This window comes from Sitophilus oryzae, unplaced genomic scaffold, assembly GCF_002938485.1.
Source record: "Sitophilus oryzae breed Bouriz unplaced genomic scaffold, Soryzae_2.0 scaffold_430_pilon_pilon, whole genome shotgun sequence".
In the NCBI taxonomy this organism is placed as follows: domain Eukaryota; kingdom Metazoa; phylum Arthropoda; class Insecta; order Coleoptera; family Curculionidae; genus Sitophilus; species Sitophilus oryzae.
In genome coordinates this window covers 140,791-165,829 of record NW_022147008.1, presented here as the reverse complement: position 1 = coordinate 165,829, position 25,039 = coordinate 140,791, and the positions used below count along the sequence as shown (strand labels likewise).

Here is a 25,039-nt window from a genome sequence, read left to right as displayed (position 1 = left end):
CCCTATATTTCAAAACTTAAGATATTTGCAACATATACTAAGGGCTGGCAAAGGTTTGTCTTGGGTCAAGATTTCCGTATGTAAGAAGAGTACAATGCGTTTATAATGTACTGAACAAAGAGAGGACCGTAAACACGTTGCCAAACGTATGAAATAAACCGAGAAACTGTGCACATCGCTAAGAGACGTGGACGGGGATATAGCAGATGTCGCAGTTGACCGGTCGACCCAATCAATACCTCTGTCAGTACTTAAAGTTCTAGGGAAAGGTGTACGTCATGCGTTCAGCTTCACGATTTAATTACGTCTCATGATACTTAATTTGTTTATTTATTAACGAGTCGTTGTAATTTTCCCTATAGCTTGAATTTTTTTAAGTGCAAGCTAGAAACACTTGCATTTTTGGTAAAAATAAGTGGAATTGGGTGGGTGTTCGATAGTGGTCGCGCTATTAGAACTCTGAATTCAAAAATCGATATCTCGAAATCTATTAGAAATAATAGATTGTAGTTTTTTCAAGAACTTTGTTAATATTTCTGCTCTATTTTCTTTGTAGACAGTATGTGAAAATCTTTATCAATAAAAAAATTACACGATTGCTGAAAATTGTTATGCTCTAAAAGTAAATGGATGGATTGTTTACAATTTTTGAATGGAAAAAACAACCTTATCGAATTTTTCTTATGTAAACATATTGTAAAATATCCGATCTTGAAAATAAAAAAAAGTTTCAATATCTAAAGTGGTCCTTGAGTTATGGCCTGTTGTCTTAAAAGTAGAGTTTTTAAATTATCGCGATTACTGACGTTTTCTCGTTATAAAAAAATTACACCCTAACGATATCCTTATAATTCCATTTCAGATGCTCAGAAACATGTCTAATGATTTTATCTAGTGATCTCTTGAAAAAAGTTTTTATACACCCATTAGCCCAGTGTACTTATTTGAGTACGGCGCCATATTGCATTCCTAAAAGCCCAGATTGCCATTTTTTTATATTTCTAACTATTACTTACACCCAACTGAGTTACTTTTTCTAATAAAATTGGGTATTTTATTATTAATTTGCATTTGGGCCTTAATGGGTTAATAAGAACCCTATGCGATTTACTTCCACACATGTAAAGGCCGACTCAAAAGTAACAGTTGCCAGCACGGTATTAGCATGTAGGTAATTAAGGAACACCCTCTATATCAACAAAAAAATTCAAAAAAGAATTTCAAACAGCCAAATTAATTAATGTCAATTTATTTACTCGTATATACAGAAATAAATAAAGAAAACTTATGATGGATCTTCAATAGCTTCTACTAGCACTTCATTTTGCACCTCGTAAGTCTTCACAATCATCTCAGACATAGCCCCTTCTTCCGCACTTACAAATTCATCTTCCATTATAAAATATTCCTGCTCTAATACTTCACCGTTTAACAGGTCTTCCTCGCTTCTCACCGTTTCAAATTGATCCTCACACATTCCAGTTTCATCTTCTTCTAAATTAAATTCAATTTCCTGTGAAATATGATCAGTTTCCTGTGATATATCATCAGTTTCCTGTGATAGATCATCAGTTTCATTGATCTGATGCCTTTGAGACATGTGTAACCTATTAAAATATATTTATAATATTGAATTAATAATTAATTGAATATATGGTTATCTCACTTTAAACTGGCTTCTTCTGCAAAAGTTTTTGGACAATAAATGCAGTGGTAATCTCCCGAGTGTGTCATTAGATGCAATTTCAGATTATGTGCTTGTATAAATGACATATTGCAGTAGTCACAATTATATGGACGTTCCCCTGTATGTAAAAAGTGATGCTTCTTCACTTCACCTAGTGATCTGAATTTTTTGTCACAGTATTTACACGCATAAGGTCTGGCGCCTGTGTGAGTCAGTTCATGTCTTTTTATCGAATTGCTTGTATAAAACCTATAATTTAACACTATACTAAACAATTTCGTTTTAATTTTTTAATGTACCTTCTGTCACAGTAAGTGCATTTGTATTTTCTTTCGTTGTTGTGCATTTTCATGTGATAGAAAAGACCACTTTGGTAATGGAAGGTTTTTCCGCATATAGAACACATTGCAATTTTTTTGTCTTTATTATGAATTTGCATGTGAATATCCACCTGACTTTTGGTATAAAATGGTTTATCACAAATATTACAAGTGAATTGTTTTCCTAAAAATATCATTTTAGATTTGTAGTTTTTAAACAAGAAAGCAAATTGTTTTATCAATTTTATGTCTCTATACCTTGATGTTTTGTCATGTGATATGCTAAACTTCCATAACTAGAAAATGATTGATGGCATACGGAACATTCATGTACCTGGTCAATACATTTGTCTTTTATTTCATTTATATGATTAGTTTTCATGTGTTGTAAAAGAATTCTTCTTGATCTAAAATTTTGATTTAATTATTCTCTCAAAATCTAAAAAGATTTTATTTAATATTAACTCAAAATATTCCCCACAATTGTAACATTTCAACTGTTTTCTTTTCCTACAAATGTTGATATGTTGCTTCATTCTTGTAAGGGACCTCATGGGTTTATTACAAATAATACATTTGTATTTCATATTCAATGCAGATTCTAATGCTTTTCGGTCATTTTCAGTCTCAATAACAAATTGATCAACTAAATTTGTATTTGCAGGTGAAATTTCAAATAAATCCTTGACCGTTTCAATCTCTTCTACTGCTTCATTATCTTCACCTTCCCTTTCTACAGAATATTCATCTGTTAGTCCGGTATTTTCTTCTATCTGTTGTTCTTCCTCTTCCTCAATTGTGTAATACTCTATATCTGTAATTTCAGTCTCATTATTAACCATTTCTTCTGAAATAAGACGAATATTAAATATTGTTGACAATAAAATTCTTTCGTAATACAAATATATATTACTTTCAATAACTTTTTCTATAACTATAGATGGTGGTTCAATTTCTAATCTTTTCTTTTTGTTCTTTTTATTAACAAATGTGGCTGATATTGCTGTCCCTAAATTCTGCAAAAATCCATCATACCTTATATTATCCTCAACCTCATCTTCAACAATTACTAAATTTTTTAAATCAAATTTTTGTGATCCAACAACTATTTCTACAGGTGCCTGTGTTTCACCCCCTGTCTCATTCGCGTTTTCTGTGTCTTAAATATCAAAGTATTTATGTAGATTATATATACCTTTATCAAAGTCTCTTTTAAACATCCAAAGTGTTTAAATATAGAACTCAATCATACAATACCTTCATCACTACTTAATTCATCTATCTCTTCAGCCATACTATCTAGATTTTGTCGTGACGTTTGGTATTGAATTTTTAAGTCATATGCAATTCTCAAGAATTCTGCACACATAGCACATATCGTATTAGGATATATTCCTTTTATTCGCACTTTTTCTGACACAATTTGCTCTAAAGCTTCATGAACTGTCGGTTTGGGCCCTATTTCACCCCTCAATGGGTCCTCTAAACGTATTTTCGGTCCGACAGGTTGAGTTAAACAAATTCGACACTTTGTTTGTAAGTTATATTTGTTATATCTCTTCACGTATTTCATTGTAACTTTTAAATTAAAAAATTGGAGTAAACTTCTCAACGAAGCGATCGTCAAAAAAATTCTAACCTTATTTTTTGTTATGATTTTTATTCCATTTTTTTTTCTTCTGTGGGTTGTGCTGTACGACTCTTTGCTGTGGGTACAAAATCATAAAATCATATTTTAGAGACAGTGTTGCCACCAGAAAGAATTTATTTTACCACAGAAGAAATTTAATTGTTAAAAATTTGTGATGTCAAATGTCAAAAATTGATGAAATGAAATTTCAATTTTATATGGCGTCGTTTGACGTGTCCGTCGTTTTCTAATTTTTTCCACATTTTTACTAAAAAAATTATCAATATTTAATCATTTTGTATTGTAAGTATGCAAATTTTTGTAATAATATCACTATTAACTATTTGGTTTAGTAGTTTTCTCATAAGCTACTTCAATTACTTCACAATTATATGTTTTTTAATACATATATTGTTTTTAATTTTCAGCTTTTATAGGAAATATAAGGCCGATTACCAGTTCATAAACTGCATTTACCCATTTCCCATATATATTTTTCCTAGTATTTTCTAAGTTAAATAAATAAATATGGGTGATAGTGATGATGAATATGATAGGAAAAGGAGGGACAAATTTAGGGGGGAACGAGCAGAAGCCAGCTATAGAGGCGCCGAAAGGGTAGCACGTCCCAGAGACGATTGGACAGAACGGTAAATTGATATTTATTACTTTCTAATAGTTTGTGAATGAAAGCGTGTTGCCAAAAGAGATATTAACATATTCATGTTCTTTTTTAGTGAAACTTGGTCTCGCCCTAGACCTAGAGAATACAGGCCTAGAGATCGTGGATATTCTCCCAGTATGGAACCTACAGCAAAGAGAATTCGTCATGATTATTATGGCGGGGAAGGGTATTACAATCATTATACACCTTATCACCAAGCAGCTCACAGGTACGTATTTAATTTTAGTATAGGAATGAGTTTTTTTGGTTTGACAATGTATTATGAGTTTTTTACATGAATTAACAATGTTTTTTTTACCATATTAATAATGTGTAGCATGTATTTGGTAATTAGTTACAAAACGGTTTTTTGCTATTTTAGTAATAAGCATTTCCACAGAGACAAAATTCTATTTCAAGGGTCCAGGGGAAGAAATGATAAGCGCCATTTTACTAATTTTACAGGAGAGCACTGGATGGCTGGTTGTTAATCAGGTTCTTTCCGTGTATTAGTATTCTAGATTTTTACTAGGTATATATCATAGGATTTAACAACTTATTGCCCTGCAGAGTTTATATATTTTGTAGGGACCAGTGAGACCTACTATAATATTGTAAAACCCTAAAATTAAGAAATTGGCGCTTATCTTATTTATTATTTTATAATAAAAAAATATAAAAAGATATCAAGTTTTTTTTATCAAAATTACCGGTAATATTACCTATTACCCTTTGCATCACTAGTACGACACTTTGTGCGGAAGCTGACGATATAATAATAAAACAGCAAAAACCCTTTTGTAAACTGTTGCCACTATTAATTTTTTTACTTGATATTTTTTTAATCATCTTCATATTTTTTTTAGATTTCCTTTAGTTCTCTCATTTTAAATCTACTCTAACACCTTGTCTTACTAACATTATTTATCCCTTAGTTTTCAAAGAAGTTTTTTCTTCAGAGAGCCTCCTCCGGGTGCGGCTCAGGCCGAGGGGCAACAGCCCCCTATGATGTCGTTTAAGGCGTTCTTAGCCACCCAGGACGATAACATCAGTGACAGTGAGGCTATTGAGAAATACAATGACTATAAACTGGAGTTCCAAAGGCAACAGTTGAATGAGTTCTTTGTTGCGCACAAGGACGATGAGTGGTAAGTTATTGTGTATTTTTTAAATTTGTATTAATTGGTTAAAAATTAAAAAGAAGTTTAATTTTGAAAATGTCTTGAAGCAGGAGAACATTATAAAAGGAATGTGGTACTTGTGTGATGCCTAAGTTTGAAAACAGTAATAGATATGTTTACATGATATTTAAAGTCTAGGTATTGCATTTAGTTACAGTATGTATACTCCTCTTGAAAACAGTGTAATTATATTAATACATTTTATTCCCAGAAAAATAGAGAAGTATAATAATATATTGTTTTATTAGGAGTAAAACTGATTCTTTTTGTGGCGAATTGGACATGCTTTTTTTTTCAAATGTCCCAACAAATATTTTAAACAATTTTAAATGTACCAAATGATTTAAAAAGATTTAAAAGTAATAAAATGATAATGTAATAAACCTTGTTATGCATATAATAATTAAAATTAAACTAATATCTACAAATTGAGCGTATAGGCGATCAGTTGGCACTGAGTAGGCGTGGCAAAACTAGCCAAGCGAATCAAAACCGACCGAGCGTAGCAATTAATTATCGAAGGCAATAGGAACAGAGAACTGGAAGGAATTGGACCGTTATCTTTGTTCATATTATTTTTACATTTATTTATCTTGACAATCTCATATGCATCTGATTGCCTGTACTCGTAATTTGAGACTTGTTTAATTGATTTTAAATACACTCCTCCAAAAAATTATCGCACCATTATGTTTTTTTTTTCAATTCGTTCATATACAATATTTTCCGAAAAACTAATGGTGCATTTAAAAACTTCAGTCCAATTCTTAAGCCGCGTCCAAGCTACTCGAACAAAACGTTCACGAACATATATAATTCACACTATATACTCGTAGCAGCAGGTCGTAAACGACGGCACAGCCCATCGCATCGGTCTCGAGGACTGAGGTGCGGGGGAGAATGCGACAACCAGTTTGCTCTATAGATCTAGGATGCGTTTAGGTAGTCGCTGTTTTTTCGAGTGCAAGCATTTTATTAAATAAATTAACCGGTAAACAGTTTAAGAACTTTTGTCGTTGAAGAATCAATATTTAGCAGGCGGAGGGTCACAGGGGTCTTTTGGTAGATTATTCGTTATAGTGTATTTTTAAGACCTGTATTCATTTTCAGCCGATTCTACCAGGTGTTTCTCAAAAGGGGCTCACTTTTTTACTTTTTTATTTTTTCAGATAATACAACGAAATTTGGTTTGTTAGTATATGACATAAATCGGGATTGATTGACGTATTCAATTACCTTCGGTCGCTTCCTGTTTCACCGGAAATGACTACAACTTTGTATTTTTAGATTGTATCCTAAGTACTTTTTTACTTTATTTGATAGAAAATGACAGTCTGAACAGAATGACGTACCATACGTCAATTTTAGACAATTCGAATTAAATAAAAATAGCATTTTAAATTTCAGTCTAGTGCCAAGACTGAGTTAAAACTATTAATTTGTAATCAAAGAACTTTGGAAACATATATTTGATCGCGTAATTTTTTTTCGTATCCTTTCATGACCGCTTAAAAGATGCCCAAATCGTATTTTTAATGATAACTCAAATTTTTCAAATGGTACGAGGCTGGCTCAGCATATTTGGAAAAAGCATTTTTTACGAATAATTTGGATGTGGTACCAAAGTTGGTATTTGGAGTAAAATTGTCGTTACGTTTATTTATGGCCATTTTTAAATTGAAAATGTCAAAAGTTGCCATATAATTATATCATTCTATTTAGAATGTCATTTTCTATCATATACGGTAAAAAAATACCGAGGGTATTACATTACATTTAAATCAAAAGTTGTTGTCATTTCCGGTGAAATAAGTAGTGACCGAAAATAAATGAAAACGTCGATCAATCCTGATTTATGTCCTATACTAACATACCAAAACCTCGTTTTTTATCTAAAAGATTAAAAAAGTTATAGAAGTGAACCGCTTTTCAGAAACACCCGGTATATTTATTTCTAAGAATGTAATGGTAAAATTTCATTTCCGGTGTCAAACTTCCTATTAAGTAGTAATTTTTATTCAGAATCCCATAATAATTCCGGTTTTTAATAAAAATAATCATAAAGGTCTTTATTAACAAAAATGAAATTATATGGACGAAGTCTAGCTACATAGCTATTCACACTCAACCCACAATAAAATTAAAATTATAAAATCTTTTCTTTGTGTAAACAAATTAGTTGTAAATGTTTTTTACGATCCCAGTCAATAACTGCGTCCCCCATTGTCGAATACTCGGTAAAAAATAAAAATCACAGATGGACGCCCGAAATTAAATGAGACCCTTCCAAGTGTCCGGTACAATGTCCGCCGAAATGCACGCCGTTCGCTCCTTTTGATTTACCGACACCCGTCGGAAAAAGAACGCGCGCGCTCTAGCATAGGCAGACGCACGCTCTGGCGTACAAGCTAGCCGTTCGGCGCTCCGCGCTCCTTAATAGGCCTAGGCTAACTGTACTTGTTGGCTTTATTATTTATAAATCTACCTATCTCACAATTTTCACTTAGTATCTGTTTAATTATATATGTTCGCGAACATTTTGTTCGAGTAGCTTGGACGCAGCTTTAGTTGAGGTGTTTTCGGCGATTTTTGTTTCCAAAATTTTAACACCTTTTTGACACCTTAAAAAAGCCTAGAAAAACGCTGGCAAAACTGCGCAGTTTTAGATAAAAAATATTCTTACCATTAAAAAAGGGGGTAAAAATTACATCCCTCCTGAAAATTTCACATCGATTAAACAAAGGGCTGACTAGATATAAAATTGGTAAAAATAGCCAATTTTTGAATCGTAAGTCGGAAAATTGAGGATTTTTATGATGATTTAAAAAGATGATTTTAATGATGATTTAAAAAAAGTTCTCTTTTTTTAGTATTTTTTTGGTTAATGTTTATTATTTTTTGGTTATTATTACTTATTATACAGGGTGGTCCGAACTGTATTCCGGAAGCTTCGGCAGCGTATTCTACAGATAAAAATAAGTAAAGAAGTTCGTATAAATTTATGTCTGAAAATGTTTAGTTTCGGAGATACAGGGTGTAGAAGTTTCATTTTTATTTCGATTTTTCCCGAATAATTTCTGAAGCAACGTCAATATTTGGATGGAAATTGGTGTCTGGATGTTTTTTGATATGAGAAATTTGATTTTGTTGTCAATATGACTCCTATTTGTAGGGGGCGCCACCTACATGTATTTTAACTGTTTTGAAGAATAATAACTTTTCGTCCGTACCTATATAAAACTACTGTGTGAAAAAATATACATTTCCATGATTTTCTACGTAAAAATGTCTCTTGGTAAAAATTCCCAGACAGCAATTTTTATCTAAATATTGACGTTACTTCAGAAATTATTTGGGAAAAATCAAAATAAAAATGAATCTTCAGCATCCTGTATCTCCGAAACTAAGCATTTTAGGACATACCTTTATACCAACTTTTCTACTTATTTTTATCTCCAGAATATTCTGCCGAAGTTTCCGGAGTACAGTTCGGACCACCCTGTATATTAGTATTATTTTGGTTAAAATAAAATAAAATATATATTTTTTATATCAATTTCATGAAACAGATTTGGATTAAGAATTTCTTTGATAACTCGATAAAAAAATTATGAAAACGAACTTTTGACTTTAGATATCATTTAAACAAAAATAAATATTTCTGGGTTCATTCGGGGCATAAACACAAATCGCCCACAACACCAACACCTTTCCTAAGGATTTCCATTCAGTAATTCTCTCTTTATACTGTACCTAGTAAAATGACTTTAAAAATTCTGCCCGTCCATAATGTAACCGAAAACTTTTTTCTGCAGCATCGTACTAGCACACCGCAAGCCGCAGAAATCTCTGGCGACGATGCAAAAAATGATGCGTGTGTTTGTGTGTGACGGATAAATAGCTCTAATCGCGTTCTTTAAACCCGTTACAAAGTATTCAAATAGAGCTCTATCTCTTGAGGATAGCCGTTTTACTAAAACTGAGGCGTGCGCGCAATGCACGTACTCTCGCGACTAATTTTTATATACTCTCTGGGTAATTGAGACGTTGCAGGTGAGATGATAAATAAGTTGGACCAGTGAACAGGTTTCAGATACAAGCATACTTTGAACGAGACTGCGTGTGCTTAGGTGCATGCTTGAGTGTGACTTTGGTAATTGATGAATAACTACAAATTTGTATTTTTTCTCTTATGTATTATATTTTTTTTATCTTCACAGTGGTGCACTCAGGATTTTATTGTGAGGAGAGGCTTACATAAACAACAGCAAAATATCAAACCAGATAGATAATATAGAGGTTTTTCGGAAGCCTATGTCACCCTAATATATTCTTGATATTCCCTATAATAGTTATTTAATAAGTTATAACTGTCAAACAATATGATTTACATATTTGTAAACAACCAAATTTAATGGAGACACTGTCAGAATAGTGCAGGCACTGTCACTCTCTGCAACTTTTATATATTTATGAACAATAATTTAATTGCTTAATAATAATAGACGACACTAAAACTCACGAAAACCTCGGAAGTTCGGTTTTGTTCGGCGAGAAGCGCTTTGCGGGAATTTTGAACATTATGAATAATCGAGAATCGGAACAATAATAATTTTATTATGCGAAATTGCTAACAGTAGTTCAGTTGACTGTTTTGGTTGTTCATTTTGTTTTTTATAGTTTCTAGTCTATTTTTAGAAATATGGCTATTATTTAAAAACTGATCTGCATTCATATATTTTTAAAACATACAAATATCATTAAAGTTAAAGTTACGAAATGTAATTTGTCATTATTTGGAAGGAAGGTGGTTAATGTATTTGGCTGATATTTGGTAATATCAGAGGTAATATACCTATATTGCCTACATCAAGTGATTTTAGTCAAAGTTGCATTGATGATTGGTGTAAATTAAAAATTGTTTCATTTACAGATTGCATGATCACTATCTAATTTGATGCATAAGTGAGAACCATAGCTTTACTTGGAGGGAGCTCATTATTCTCGAATTCTACTCTAGTTATTATCATTATGTCCTACATATGAATGAAGATCGGTTAGAAAAATTTGTAATACAGGACAGGGCAAAGAATATTATGTTCTGAATCAAGTTGAAATCTTTTATTAAAATATCAGTTCTTAAATTGAATCACATTTTCATGGGGAAATAAACGTTTTGGGAAAATTTGTTAGCTTAATTACTGTAACATATTAGAAATAAAAAAACAAATTTATAGTTCTAATTTTATTAGAATATGTTGCAGTTTCGATTACGGCCTATAAGAAGAAACTGCAAGAAACTTATGGGTGTTCTAGGTCAAGAAAATACAATAATTACAACAATACAATAAAATAATTTTAACAATAAACATTACCACATCGTACAGGAAGTAAGTACTACAAAATACATATAAAACCCTTAACCAATAGTCAATACATATTTACTTAAGTAAGACCAAAAACAAAATAAATAAAGCCTTAAACCAATAACCTCTTTCACTTTGTTGGGAATAATTCTTGCTTATCCATTTTCCTTTTATGGCTCATTTATTATGATCTTTTTATTGAACTACTGGCCTTCTCTGTTCATTTAGAAGAATTGTTTAGAACAAATGTGTAATGTGTCCTAAAAATAAAGAGACTATTTGACATAGTTTTTTTTGACTGACTGATTTACTATGATTACAATAATAATTGTAAGTTTTTTTTCCACATAGTCGTTATATTTTCTTGACTTGGCGAATGCATAATTTATCTTCATCTTCTGTTTTTCATACCACAGTTTATAACTTTCCTTTGTGGCAAAGTCATAGGCAAAGTAATGCGTTTCCATTTCCAATTTTACTTCATAGTTGTTGCAATATACTGCAACTTCCACAAACTATACAGACTACCAGATTTATTACACAGTGGGCAAATAATACGTTTCTTCTTATTATAGTGTTTTTCACAAAATTAAGTGAAACAACACAAATTAAAAATAATCCAGTCTGTAATATTAATTATCAAAGTTCTATGAATCAACGTTCAATGAATTCACAAATTGTAAATCTTCTTTACAGTGCTTTTAGTATTTTTGGTATTATTTAAAAAGACAGGAATGCTGATGAGTTTTTAACTTTGTTTTTAAATAGGGCCATATTTACTATGATATTTATAAAAATGCCGTTGTTTACAAAGTCCATCAGCGGTAAAGTTCAGCTGAGTTTGACGTAGACCGCGGTTGCGCGGTTCAGCTTCCGAGTATTTTGTCCTTAGAGAAGGAAAGAGAGATTCTCTTTCCTTGTCTAGGGTATCGTGAGTTTTAGTGTCGTCTATAATAATGAAGTTTAAACAGGATTTAAAAAAATGAATGTCAATTTGCATTACGTCTGTGTCTTTCTTTAATAATAGCACAGAATATCTAGCTACGCAACAGAAAAATACTCGAAATGAAAGAGCTAAAATTGCACAAATAGAATACTAGATGGCGCGACAATATCATAATCAGAATATAATTAGAAATTTTGAACTTTCGGTTTTGGATCGACGGCTCGTCGACGGCCTTATAAAGTCGGCTAAATATGCACAGTTGCCAGATTCAAAAGATTTGAATTGGCATCCCATTCTTTTATTGTGTATAATGCAGTATGTGTTTCTTTCTATTCTTCTTTTCTTGTCAGATACACTTATATTAATTATTCCTTTGGCTATTAAAATAGTTTTAAGTATATTATTACAAAACATATACATTTTTAATATACACTATACCTTATAATGTTAACTAAGAAAATACCTTTAATTTTAACATTAATAATATACAGGGCGATTGATAGTGATATTTATTAATGCTGGAACGTTAGTAATGAAATATAAGTTTAATAATAATGGAAATAATTTATTAAAATGCAGTACAAAAAATGTTAACTGACTAAAAAATACTATAAAAACAAATTTCTTCCGTTTGCCACGTTATTTATATAGACCTAGGTAGATTTTAAAAAGTGACACAGGTACAATTAATAATTTATTAGTTCGGCATAAAAGTTGCTGTCACCACATCGAACAATAAATTAAAATTCGTAAAATAAATTAAAATTATTAATTAAACAAATCTTTATAAAGAAACGCAAGTATACCAAATTTGGGCCCAATCGAACTCCAGGAAATTATATCATAATAGTGTACTATATTATGGTACCACTCGATATACTTTAAGGTACCATAATATTGCAATGTCACCGAAGATCCGTAGTATACCAAATTTAAGAACAATCGAACGCCATGAAATGGTATCGTAATATGGTACTATATTAAGGTACCACTTTATATACATCATAGTTCAATCATATTACAATGTAACCCGAAGATACGTAGTATACCAAGTTTGAACCCAATCGAACGCCAGGAAATGGTATCGTAATATGGTACTATATTAAGGTACCACTTTATATGCATCATAGTACCATCATATTACAATGTCACCGAAAATACGTAGTATTCCAAGTTTAAGCCCAATCGAACGCCATGTACGTAATATAGTACTATATTATGGTACCAGTTGATATGCTTCATGGTACCAAATAATGCAATGTCATCAAAAAATACGCAAGTATATATCAAATATGAGCTCAATCGAACGCCAAGAAATGGTATTGAAATATGGTACTATATTAAGGTACCACTTTATATGCATCATAGTACCATCATATTACAATGTAACCGAAGATACGTAGTATAACAAGTTTAAGTCCAATCGAACGCCAGGAAATGGTATCGTAATATGGTACTATATTATGGTACCTCTTATTATGCTCCATGGTACCATAATATTACGTGAATAACATAGTGACATATCACCGAAGATACGTAGTATCCCAAATTTAAGCCCAATCGAACGCCATATACATAATATGGTACTATATTATGGTACCAGATGATATGCATCATAGTACCATCATATTACAATGTCACCGAAAAGACGTAGTATACCAAATTTAAGCCCTATTGCCGCCATGTACCTAATATTGCTGTCATCAAATATGGTACTATAGAAGGTACCACTTTATATGCTCCATGACCATTACCAGGTACCACTTTATATGGTACCACTTTATATGGTACCCAGGTACCACTTTATATGTACCATGATATTACAATGTCACTGAAGATATAGTATACCAAGTTTAAGCCCAATCGAACGCCATGTATCGTAATATAGTACTATATTATGGTATCACTTGATATGCTTCTGAAAAAAACGGCGTCCAGTTGGCTGGAAAAGGACGATCGATGACATTTCCCATATAAAATGACAGTGATATTAATTTCATAGCTATCGCTAACGCCGTTTTTTCCCGATTATACAATATGAACTTGGTATCGAACGTAATCAACACAATCGAACGTCAGGAAGTGGTATCATAATAGTAGAACAATACTTATTATATTGTCGCCGAATTACAATGAAAATTCAGGATTCAATTATACAATCAAACGTCAGGAAGTGATTGTAATTTAGCTCATAAGATTTAATTCCAACTAACATGGCAAACTGAAAAAAACAGCTCTGATCTATTTTTAATATGTTTAAATGATGTAGCAAATTTGAAGGTAGGCTTTATCAGGAAGTATTACGATATGAATTACATTATTGGCAACACTGCACAAAATTCTTTTAAATTTTGTTTGTAGAAAACTGTTTTCTTTTAAATTTATTGCCCTCTATTATGTAGTAGCGAAACTAGCACATCAAAATATCTGATTTGGAGACAGACTTTTAAAGCCTGTCTCCTTTTGCTACCTACAATTTTATACATGTAACGAGGCTTCTGTTGCGTAGCTAGATATTCTGTGATAATAGGGAAGATGGAGACAAGTAAAAGTCATACAAATTGACGTCGTCAAACCCACAACACTTGCAGCTCTGTGTCAAGTACTGCCGATCTTTTTTGGGACCTGTTATTTCTAAATATAACAGATTATTCAATAATAGTTTTTTTTTAAATTAGGAGTTATTTATGATTTGTGGTTTAGAATATTCAGAAAACAGAGGACACTGTAATCTGCTTGGGTGCACCAATGTAACTTAAAAAATATTAAAATAATGGATTGTTAATAATGGATTGTTGATATTACGTGTAATAAAGTATTATCTTAATAAAACATTTTAGAAATAAGTTGTCACAAATTTGTAGTTAGGAACAATTACAATGAATTTGAAATAGTTTTCTAAAGAATACATTGCTTTTATTTTTATTCTAATTATCTTTTTATTAATTACCGCTATAATATGTTTCTTATCAATATTGCTAATTATATTAATACTTGATGAATTAATTGATAATTCAAGTAAAACTTTCAAAAATGATTTTATTGTTTATGAATTAAAGTAATTCTTTAGAAATCCTATTTGAATGATTGAAGCGATTGGTACTATACAATTATTGCTTCATTATACTCATTTGTTTTCCTTTGGGGAATATTATTTATAGGTTCAGATTGAAATACCATCCTGAAGATTCAGTTAAACGCAAAGCTGAACAGGCAGCAGCATTACAGGTAGAAATATTTGTAATTTATTATTTTATACTCTTGTTATCAATAAATATAATATTTTAGAGAAGACTAAGAGTGTTTTCCGATTTGTTCAAAGCCGGAAAAATTGATAATACAACTGTAGACTGTTACCAAACTACCAATCTTCTTAAATTGTTGGATACAGTGGTTATTAAACTCGAAGGAGGTACAGATGAAGATTTGGAGCTTTTGGAAAAAGAATATGAAGGTAAGCAGTGGAATATTTTTAAATTTTCAAATATATATAGTTTGAAATTTTTTAGAAATGGAGGCAAAATATAGAGAGCAGAAAGAAAAAGAGGCTGCAGCAGAGAAAGCTAAAGAAGCAAGAGCCGCCGAAGAGGCAAGAAAGAAAGAAGAAAAAGGGGTAAGTGTCTTGCAAACCTGTTAAACTGTTTTCATTTATTATTTTTCTTTATTTTTAGACCGAGGTTAAAATAAAACAAGAACCAGAGGAAAAGAAAACTAATGGTGAACAGTCTGATCCTAAAAATGACGATGCAAAATCGGGTAAGTTATATAAAATAACTACCTTTAGAAACAAACTGGTTAATGCTATATTGAAAAATTTAGATAAAGAAGAGGGAGAAGCAGATGATAAAGTAGAGAATGAAGAAAAGCCTGAAGAAAATAATGTTCAAAATGATGAAGAAAAGGAAAAAGAAAAAGACGAAGTTGAAAAAGAAACTGTCGAGCCGGAGCCAGAAGAAAAGAAAGAGGAACCCATGGAAGGAGTTGAAGAAGAAGAACAAGAAAAAGAAAAGGAAACAGAAGAGCCCCCAAAAGAAAAAGAAGAAGAAGAGGCTCCTGAAGAACAGAAAGAAGAGCCAGAGGAAAAGAAAGAGCCTGCAAAGGAAAAGAAGAGGAAACGATCATACTCTGGGAGTGGTTGGTTTTTGTTGTATTTTTTTAATATAATTTCTATAATGTTTATGTTTTATGAAACAGGCAGTAGCAGTTCTTCTTCAGGTTCAAGTAGTTCTAGCGATGATGAAGATGAAGAAAAAGAAACAAAAAATAACGATGAAGGAAAGAAAAAAGAAGTGGTGGAAGAAGAAGATAAGTCTAAGGAAAAGGAAAAGGAAGAAACAGTTGTAGAAACGGTATTTAGAGGTTGTTTTTACTAGGATAGTTTTATTGTTATACATTTTTTACAGATTGAGTTGGTCTCTGATGACAGTAAACCGGAAAAACCGAAGGCTTTGCATAAAACGACGTCGATATTCTTGAGGAACTTGGCTCCGACTATCACCAAACAAGAAGTTGAAGCCATTTGTGCTAGGTAAAAGGTAAAAATCTGGTTCTTAGGCTTCTATAACAGTTTTTTTTTAAATAGGTATGATGGATTTTTGCGTGTGGCATTGGCCGATCCTCAGCCAGAACGTCGATGGTTGCGTCGTGGATGGGTGACTTTTAAGAGAGACGCTAACATCAAAGAAATATGCTGGAATCTGAATAATATTAGGTTAAGGGAATGTGAGCTGGGAGCCATTGTTAATAGGGATTTAAGCAGAAGGATTAGGTAAGTTTCTTCGTTTTATTTTAATGGTTATTGTTATAATTAAAGGCTAAGAAAAGAGTCTGTTAACAAATTAGACTTAAATTTCGGGTTTATCAGTGCTGTTCTATTTTTTATATGTAAAAGTTTTTATGTATTTTTATAGACCTGTCAACGGAATTGTCGCCCATAAGCAAGTTGTTCGATCTGACATCAGAATCGCCGCTAAAGTTACCCTTCATCTAGATTCCAAAGCCAGTTTGTGGGTGGACGAAGAAGAAAAGAAAGACAAACCACAACAGGTAAGTCCATAATTATTAAAAAATAAAGTTTCTAAGGCGCTTTTTTATTTTTTTTTTCAGACTTTTGGTCTTGTATCCAACAATCCTGTGCTACACAACATCACTGACTACCTCATTGAAGAAGCGAGTGCTGAGGAAGAGGAACTTTTAGGGTTAGAGCCGACCTCTGAGAATCAAGAGGCTGTATCGACTGTGGACAGAGATGAAAATCTCATAAAAGTAAGTTTTTATAGGCTTTGATCATTGGGTAACGACACATAGAAAATTAATTTTCTACGTGTATGTAGAAAATTACGTAGAAAATGTAGAATGTGTATAAAATTTGAGAAAAACAGGTTTTTCAAATTTTGTATATTTAAAACGTCTTTTTCACTTTTGAATTTTCCTCCTTGGTATTTTTTTTTAATTCGATAAGCGTTAAAACTGTAATATGTATGCGTGCGCTATGTAAACTTCGACTATAGTGTGTCTGACAAATCAGGAAAGATTTCAACAGCCGGCATCCAAAAAATGACAGAAAGTAAGATATGCCTGTGAATTATAATGACACAACAGTCACTCGGATCCTCCCGTTGTACATATCTATTTAAAACAATATGGAAGTTAATAGTTAAGCTTTTTTGACATACTATGTTAAATAATAAATAACAATTAGAGATATCATTATTAGTTTATTTCATGTACTAATGGTAACCGCAAAACAATTGCCGATGCATGAGAACAACATTGAGTGACAAGCGATGGTGACAGCGCTGCCAGATTGTGATGGATTTATGAGATGAATCTTAATTTAAAAATGACAAACAATATATTTATTATATCATTTTTTAAAGATTAATTTAATAACTAATATTTTAGTAATTAATTGATTTATTTGTTTTATAGCTTATTTTACTTATTACATATTGGCAGAAACTAGTCCATTATGAAGATTATTCTAAGCGTTATTGTGGGTTAATTATTTATTTATTGATGTACATCTTCCAACGCCATAAGTGGTAAAAACAAGTAAGAGGTGCTATTAATGCACAAACTAATAATCAGAATTTAATAAAAACTAACGTAGAAATAACTTAGAAAGTGGTGTAATGTGCTTATCAATCAAGCTTACTTCTCTGACTGCAGTCAACGGTAATAAAGGACCTTTATTGTCACGTTCTCGTTCAAAATAGTTTATCAGCAAGCTCTTTGCTTCGACTGTTAAATGTTTCGGAATATTTTCAACACACAATTTCGAGAAATGCAATACAAAAACTCGAAAATTTAGTTCTTCAAAGAACTGTTTGTGCTTAAAAGTACAATTTTTAAAAAAAGACTATGAAAATAGGCAAAAAAACGAGAAAATTACTCACAAAGATTCAACAACACGATATACAAAATAATGACTGACATTAGGATGATTATCAAATAATAAACGACCACCTCGCTGAAAACGGCGCAATGTGACCAACATAGCGAAAATAAAATTCAGTTTAAACTAATTTTTGCAGCTTTAATCTAAATAAAATATCTGTCACAATCATTTGCTCTATAAAGTCAAATGAAGAGCTGCTCGGTATCTTAAATTATACAACAAATTTAAACATTTCTGCCAAAATTTAATTTAGTCAGGTTTATGGACTTTAGTGTCAATGTCGATATGATTGATGACGTGCATCGGAAAATGTTTTGCGATTACAATATTTGGGAAATAAATATTAACTGAAAAAACGGCTTACAATATACAAAACTAATTTTCTACTTGTACTTTCTACCTACCCAACCCTGGCTTTGATAGATAAATATTAACGTAATTAAATTATCTAATTAGTAATTTTTTTTTCTGTTATTTTTTGATTTATTTTTTTAGGTTTTGGACAGAATCGTTTTGTACTTGAGAATCGTACATTCGGTCGACTATTACAACCATTGCGAGTACCCGAATGAGGACGAGATGCCGAACAGGTGCGGAATTCTGCACGCCAGAGGCCCCCCGCCCACTTCCAAGACCGACATGACTCAGTTTATCGGAGCTCCGGTGGAAGGGAAAATGTCGAACTTTTTGCCGGAGAAACCCAAGGAGGAGAAAGACAAAAACGAGGCGAAGCTGGTCGCTATGGCGCTGAAGAACGTCGATACGGAGGTGGACAAGTTCGTGCAGGCCAATACCAGAGAGTTGTCGAAGGATAAATGGTTGTGTCCTTTGTCTGGAAAGAAATTTAAAGGTATTGAATTGATGCCTTCTTTTTATATTTTATTTCTGAGGAGACTTTATTGTAAAACATGTTTGTTTTAATAGGATATTGAATCTTTTTCATTCGTTTTTGAACACACTTTTGAATCATTTTCCATTTCATATAATTTGCCATATTTTTGCTCCATTTAGAAAAAAAGTACTATTTATAAACTCCATAAAAATAAAAGTGAGGTTAGTTCAACACTTATTTCATATTTTCCTACTGTTTTATATTTGTATTTCTCAACTAACTCAAAAATAAATTTATAATTTAACTATGCTTTTAAAATTTAAATAAATACTTACATTTAATGGTCTTTGCAAAGGTAGATATGGCTTTTTGAAGAACTTCAGGCTGGTGTCTTATTTTCTAGAACCAGATTTTTCGTTTCTCTTCGATAGGCTAATGTTAAATGTTTCCAGGAGTGGAAAGTGTCGTACTTTTGCAACCTGGTACCATATAGTACCGATAAATCCTTTTGCAGTCGAAAATTAGTAAAAAACCTCGCCGAAAATCGTATCTCAATAGAATGTCAAAACTAAATAGTACTTCGTGACGTCACTATCGTAAGCGCGATCAAAGCCGGCGTTTTAGCGGGCTTCTCATCAATTTGAATTTTAATCGTTTATTTCAATACACCAGATATTTTAAAAATATTTTGCAGAGGTGCTTTTGGAGTCGAAATGATAATTATAAGACAATGAAAAAATACCCGCAAGAGTTGGCGAAGTTCCAAACCAAATTTATTTAAAAATTGTTTTTGGATTTTTTTTCTCATCGTTTTTTAAATATTTTATGATATATTGATTGAGATACTTATGATATATTTATTAATGGACTAGCGTGTACCAGCGACTTCGTTCGCGTCGAATTAATCATTTGTAATGGTGATGATAAAGCAAAGCAAGAATTTCAATTAACATAAAAACTGGATAAAATTTTCTCACGTTTATGTTAGCATAAATTTCAAAATATGTAAAAAAAACAAATAAATTATGCCTGTCCAAGCGTTTTCCCGAAAGACTAACCGTTTTTTAAATAAGAAATATTGTAATATTTGAGGGGCGTTTTCACCCTCTTGGAATTTGAGAGACCCCTTCTTATCGAACCTCTACACCCCACAGTCAATCCGTTTACCAAAAATCAGCTTTAAACGTCAAGCAGTTTAAGCAGAATCGTGGTTACTCAATTGTCATATTTTATGAAACACCCTGTATAAATTTATAAAAAATCTTAAAATATGTAAAACGTATATGTAATATGTAAATAAATTATACGTGTTTAAGAGTTTTTCCGAAAAACTCACCGGTTTTTAAATAAAAAATATTTTAATATTTGAGGGATAGTTTCACCCCCTTAGAATTCGAGTTTCGAAAAATCCCTTCTTATCGAAACTCTACACCCTAAAGTCAATCTGATTTCCAAAAATCAGCTTTTTTACGTCAAGTGCTTCAAGCAGGATCGTGATTAATCAATGACCAAATTTTTCGAAACACCCTGTATACATTTTTAAAAAATCTTAAAATATGTAAAAAAACAAAATAAAATATACGTGTTTAAGCGTTGTTTCGGAAACTTGACCGTTTTTTAAATAAAAAATATTGTAATATTTGAGGGGTGGTTTCACCCTCTTGGAACTGGAATTTCCAAAAATCTCTTCTTATCGAACCTCTACTCGAACCTAGAATCAACCTGTATGCCATAATTGAGCTTCTTACGTTGAGTGGTTTGAGCAGGATCGTGATTAATCAGTATGTCAGTCACTTAAGGATTTTATATATTAGTATAGATGATCTTCGGAATAAAAATTTGTCACAAACATTATATTACGCGCCGCTACTGGGTTTTCTTCATATTTTATTGACAATATTTGGTGCAAATTTCAAAATGAATCTAATATTCAAATTGTTCAAATTGCTGACTTACGAATAGTCGGTAGTTCAAATGAAACATTTTAAATTAGCAAATAAATTAATATAAAGGAATTATATCTAATATTATAATTATTGGCGTTATATACACTGTATTTCAATGTTTTCTAACTTTTTCTTCCGGTACTAGGTCCCGATTTCGTTCGCAAACACATTTTCAACAAACACTCTGAGAAAATTGAGGAAGTTAAAAAAGAAGTGGAATTTTTCAACAATTATTTGAAAGATTCAAAAAGACCAATGCTGGCTGAAGCTCCTCATCCAAAACGAGAAGAAGCGCCTTCCTATAGCCACCAAGGGTAAACCTATTTAATTTCTAATGTATTTCCTTCTTCATTTCTATCTTTTTATTGCAGGTATGGCGGTGGATATGGTATGGGCGGTTTTAACCGACCCCAACCGTTTTATAATCAAGGTTTTGCGCCGAGATCTCGTGGTTATGCCCCCAGAGCACGGTAAATTTAAAAATAATAAAAATTATATGAAAAAAAACATCAGTTTTTTTAAAAAATTTTAGAGGTGGTCCAACTGACTTTGGCAGACCGATCATACATTACAGGGACCTGGACGCCCCCAGGGAGCCAGAGGAATTTATTTAAGATAATATATTTATCTTGTTAGTTACAAGTTTAGTATGGAATCAAGGTGGAGTTTGTGAATATTATTTTGTATGTTTTTATTTAATTGTAACTGACTCAACTTTTAATAAACACACTAGATATAATATTTTTGGTTTTGTTTTCATTGGGTATATGGATTCTTATCATTTCTTTTAAAATTAGAAATAAATTGATTGATTATTGGAATGGAAAGAAAAAATAATTGAAGGATCCAGGGGAATAACTTTTTATTGTTAATCTAAGGGAATAATTTGATTATTATAGTAGGTCTCACTGGCCCCTACAAAATGTATAAACTGTGCAGAGCGATAAGTTGTTAAATCCTATGATATATGCCTAGTAAACGTATACAGGCAAACGTATATCACCACATACGACACGGAGTATTGTAGCTAAACGGTTAAATTTTTACAAATTTTAAGTTTTGGGTTCGTCGAAAGACTTAGACCTACAATTTATAATAATTTTACAAGATGCAGAGTGTCCCAAATAAGTAAAAAATATAGTTGTATTTTTTTAAACGGAACACCCTGTATATTATTCTATTTTTAGATTATATGATTGAAATTAAGACAAATTTGATTAAGGTTTATTACACTTAAACCTTACCGTTTTTGAAATATTTTCAATTTTGTGAAATTGCAGTGAAAAATTTAAGGCTTCATTTCTCCAAGGGTATCAAAGTTTTTAATACTAAATATTTACTGATCAGATATTGTGTTGCAATAATAAAAACTATAGTACCTTATACAGAGTGTCCAAAAATTTATATTAAATAATTACTAGCTTTAAACGGCAATAACTTGTTTAATTTAAATGGAACACCCTGTACATTTTACGTCAGTTAGATGCACAATTTAATTGTCTATCAAATTGTATTATATCATTTTTTACCAATCTCTTCTAGTTCTCGTAGAAAATGCATTTTTTTTTAAATTTAGACCTCATTTATCACTATACCCATGGAATATTGACATTTTAGATTTTTTAAAGCAACATATTTATGTACAAAATGTACGGGTGGTAAAAATAATAATATTGCAAGCCCATTTGTTTACAAAAAGAAAACTATTTAAAGTTTTGTAAAAGAGTATGCCAATTAAATATACCACATATATATTTTGGGCAATTATTATTATGCAACGTAAACAGTCAATTAATGTAGTTTGAATACTGGGATCATATTAATTTGCCCTTTTCAACAAAAAATATTTAAACAGTTTTTTTTATTTTTAATGAAATAAGCGAACTATATTGACATTAGTATCTGGTACTCTTTGAAAATTTGTTACATCTTTAAAAATAATCTAAAATGTCAATATTCCATGGGTATAGTGATAAATGAGGTCTAAATTATAAGTAAATGCATTTTCTACGAAAACTTGACGAGATAGGTAAAATATGGTATAATACAATTTGATAGACAATTCAATTGTACATCTGATTCTCGCAAAATATACATTGGTGTTCCATTTAAATTAAACAAGTTATTGCCGTTTAAAGCTGGTAATTATTTAATATAAATTTTTAGACATCTTGTATAAGGTAGTATTTTGTTTATTATTACAACAAAATATCTGATTAATAAATAAATTTCAGTAAATATTTAGTATTGAAAACTTTGATATTCTTGGAGAAATGAAGTCTTAAAAATTTTACTGCAATTTCATAAAACATTAAGGTTTAAGTGTGATGAACCTTAATCAAATTTACCTTTATTTTAATCGTAGAATCTAAAAATAAAACAATATACAGGGTGTTCTATTTAAAAAAATACAACTATAATATGTTTTACTTATTTGGGACACTCTGTATCTTGTAAAAATATTTTTATATTGTAGCTTTAATAGTCCTTTAACGAACCCAAAACTTACAATTTGTAAAAATCTAATCGTTTAGCTACAATACTCTGTGTCGTATGGTGGTGAACAACCCTGTAGAATACACGGAAAACAATAACCAGCAGTCCAGTGCTCTCCTGTAAGATTAGTGAAATGGCGCTTATGTTTTTCCCATGAATCCTTCAATTGAAATTAGTTCTTTCTGTAGATCCAATGAATATTATACATATATCACTTTAAATAATAAATATTTATTTTACATATTTTACAAAAACTATTTAAAGTATAAAAATTGACTTTTTATACACATTTTTCAAGTAAAGTTCTGTTTTGCTAAATATGGATTAAATTGAGAATTGTATTTTTGTCTGGGTTCATTGGTGTTCTTATTTCCTTCTTTTATATTATCCCCTCTTATCTTAGCTAACAACTCTTCTGTTTTTCTCCTTTCTGCTTGTTCTCTCTTAAGTCTTTCTGCTCTTAATATACTTAGTTTCCTATTTTTTTCCTCTTGTAATTTATCTTCATCATCTGATATGCTAGAGACAGTATGCTCATTTACAGATGATTCACTGCTACTTCTATGTTTTCTCTTTTTATGTTTCTTCTGTCTTTTATGTTTATGTTTCTTATTTGCTCTTTCTTCACTAGATTCTCTGCTAGAGTGCCTGTTTCTTTTCTTTGATTTTGAACTATGTTTTAATTCTGTATGCAATAAAGACTTGTATTCTGTATATTTACTCTTGCTTGTTGTTTCGCCTGAACTTTTTTCATTTGAGATAGTAAATTTCTTGATTATATTTAAAGGATCTTCGCGTACTTTGGCTTTAAGGTTTATTTCACCAGTACCATCAGTTTTTCTTTTAGGAGCTATTTCATACCAACTCTTTTTTCCCAAAGCTTCGTTTGTATCTTGGCCCAAATAAGTTAAATATCCAATCTGTTTCTCATATTTTTCCTTTTCATTTTTGACCTCTTCATCATGTTCTTTATTAGTTTGCTTTTGTTCAGCTGTCCCTTCTTCAAGTTCTTTAAAGAAATTAACATGCTCACTTTCCACACTATTTGATTCATCTAAGGAATTTTTTTCTGCAATGGGTACAAATGTTTCGGTTTTAAATCTTTTACGAGACTTTTCAAGCAAGTACTGCCTTTTAGATTCACTTTCCTGAAAAACAATTAATTTGAGAAAACGTTTAATATAGAAAATGTTAAGATATTTACAGCTAATTTTGCTCTTTCTTGTTTGATTCTTTCTTCTTCAGCAGCTTGAGCTTCATCTCTTCGAACTCTTGCTATATTCTCCTTTGTCCGAACATGCCACCTAAAAGCGAAGAAACCGTTAGTAAATGATGTTGCAAACCTTTGAAATCATACCTTTTTTTTGGTAAAATATTCATTTTAATTAAAATAAAATTATAATTTATAAATTACTATTAAAATCAAAACTGTATGGTTATGTTTGCTGTCACTGTCATAATATAAATGAAAAAAATCAGTGCATGCAACTATTGGCATATTCATTTTTTGTTTATTCTGTGTGGCTGCACTGATTCTTTTTCATTACCAAAATTTATTTCCATATTTGTGG

General features: G+C 31.3%; 3 protein-coding genes across 5 annotated transcripts; 1 reads left to right on the top strand and 2 right to left on the bottom strand.

Moving 5' to 3' along the window:
• Nucleotides 1-1,233: 1,233 nt before the first annotated feature.
• On the bottom strand, nucleotides 1,234-3,655 carry LOC115885848 (zinc finger protein 675-like). Of its 2 annotated transcripts, none has more exons than XM_030904869.1 (7): nucleotides 3,265-3,655; nucleotides 2,921-3,166; nucleotides 2,473-2,854; nucleotides 2,266-2,414; nucleotides 1,987-2,191; nucleotides 1,667-1,936; nucleotides 1,234-1,607 (listed from the first exon to the last, which is right to left on the bottom strand). In XM_030904869.1, the coding sequence occupies exons 1-7, from the start codon at nucleotides 3,578-3,580 to the stop codon at nucleotides 1,286-1,288; spliced, it is 1,890 nt and encodes a 629-aa protein (XP_030760729.1). In that variant the 5' UTR covers nucleotides 3,581-3,655; the 3' UTR covers nucleotides 1,234-1,285. The 2 variants fall into 2 exon arrangements, with proteins under 2 accessions (XP_030760729.1, XP_030760730.1); XM_030904870.1 differs by having other exon boundaries at nucleotides 2,473-2,851.
• A 176-nt stretch (nucleotides 3,656-3,831) lies between these two features.
• Nucleotides 3,832-21,724, top strand: LOC115885845 (serrate RNA effector molecule homolog). 2 transcript variants are annotated; one of them, XM_030904867.1, is made up of 18 exons: nucleotides 3,832-3,940; nucleotides 4,066-4,287; nucleotides 4,375-4,530; nucleotides 5,261-5,449; nucleotides 14,956-15,022; nucleotides 15,083-15,248; nucleotides 15,304-15,407; nucleotides 15,466-15,550; nucleotides 15,614-15,928; nucleotides 15,989-16,143; nucleotides 16,198-16,322; nucleotides 16,377-16,562; nucleotides 16,705-16,840; nucleotides 16,901-17,059; nucleotides 18,690-19,044; nucleotides 21,118-21,286; nucleotides 21,344-21,442; nucleotides 21,505-21,724. In XM_030904867.1, the coding sequence occupies exons 2-18, from the start codon at nucleotides 4,166-4,168 to the stop codon at nucleotides 21,584-21,586; spliced, it is 2,670 nt and encodes an 889-aa protein (XP_030760727.1). In that variant the 5' UTR covers nucleotides 3,832-3,940; nucleotides 4,066-4,165; the 3' UTR covers nucleotides 21,587-21,724. The 2 variants fall into 2 exon arrangements, with proteins under 2 accessions (XP_030760727.1, XP_030760726.1); XM_030904866.1 differs by having other exon boundaries at nucleotides 5,237-5,449.
• Nucleotides 21,725-23,679: 1,955 nt separating this feature from the next.
• On the bottom strand, nucleotides 23,680-24,922 carry LOC115885851 (leukocyte receptor cluster member 1 homolog). The gene is made up of 3 exons (XM_030904874.1): nucleotides 24,826-24,922; nucleotides 24,673-24,772; nucleotides 23,680-24,616 (listed from the first exon to the last, which is right to left on the bottom strand). The coding sequence occupies exons 1-3, from the start codon at nucleotides 24,846-24,848 to the stop codon at nucleotides 23,762-23,764; spliced, it is 978 nt and encodes a 325-aa protein (XP_030760734.1). The 5' UTR covers nucleotides 24,849-24,922; the 3' UTR covers nucleotides 23,680-23,761.
• Between the last annotated feature and the right edge of the window lie 117 nt (nucleotides 24,923-25,039).

Bases quoted from the DNA above. Each gene is read 5' to 3' on its own strand.
- LOC115885848 (XM_030904869.1), bottom strand. From the start codon at position 3,580: ATGAAATACGTGAAGAGATATAACAAATATAACTTACAAACAAAGTGT. The intron at 3,167-3,264 runs GTATTGTATGAT...TTGATATTTAAG, and splicing joins TGAATTAAGTAGTGATGAAG to ACACAGAAAACGCGAATGAG. The intron at 1,937-1,986 runs GTACATTAAAAA...GTTAAATTATAG, and splicing joins TGCACTTACTGTGACAGAAG to GTTTTATACAAGCAATTCGA.
- LOC115885845 (XM_030904866.1), top strand. From the start codon at position 4,166: ATGGGTGATAGTGATGATGAATATGATAGGAAAAGGAGGGACAAATTT. The intron at 19,045-21,117 runs GTATTGAATTGA...TTCCGGTACTAG, and splicing joins GTCTGGAAAGAAATTTAAAG to GTCCCGATTTCGTTCGCAAA. The intron at 21,443-21,504 runs GTAAATTTAAAA...AAAAAATTTTAG, and splicing joins GGTTATGCCCCCAGAGCACG to AGGTGGTCCAACTGACTTTG.
- LOC115885851 (XM_030904874.1), bottom strand. From the start codon at position 24,848: ATGAATATTTTACCAAAAAAAAG. The intron at 24,773-24,825 runs GTATGATTTCAA...CTTCGCTTTTAG, and splicing joins AATATTTTACCAAAAAAAAG to GTGGCATGTTCGGACAAAGG. The intron at 24,617-24,672 runs GTAAATATCTTA...ATTGTTTTTCAG, and splicing joins AAGAAAGAGCAAAATTAGCT to GAAAGTGAATCTAAAAGGCA.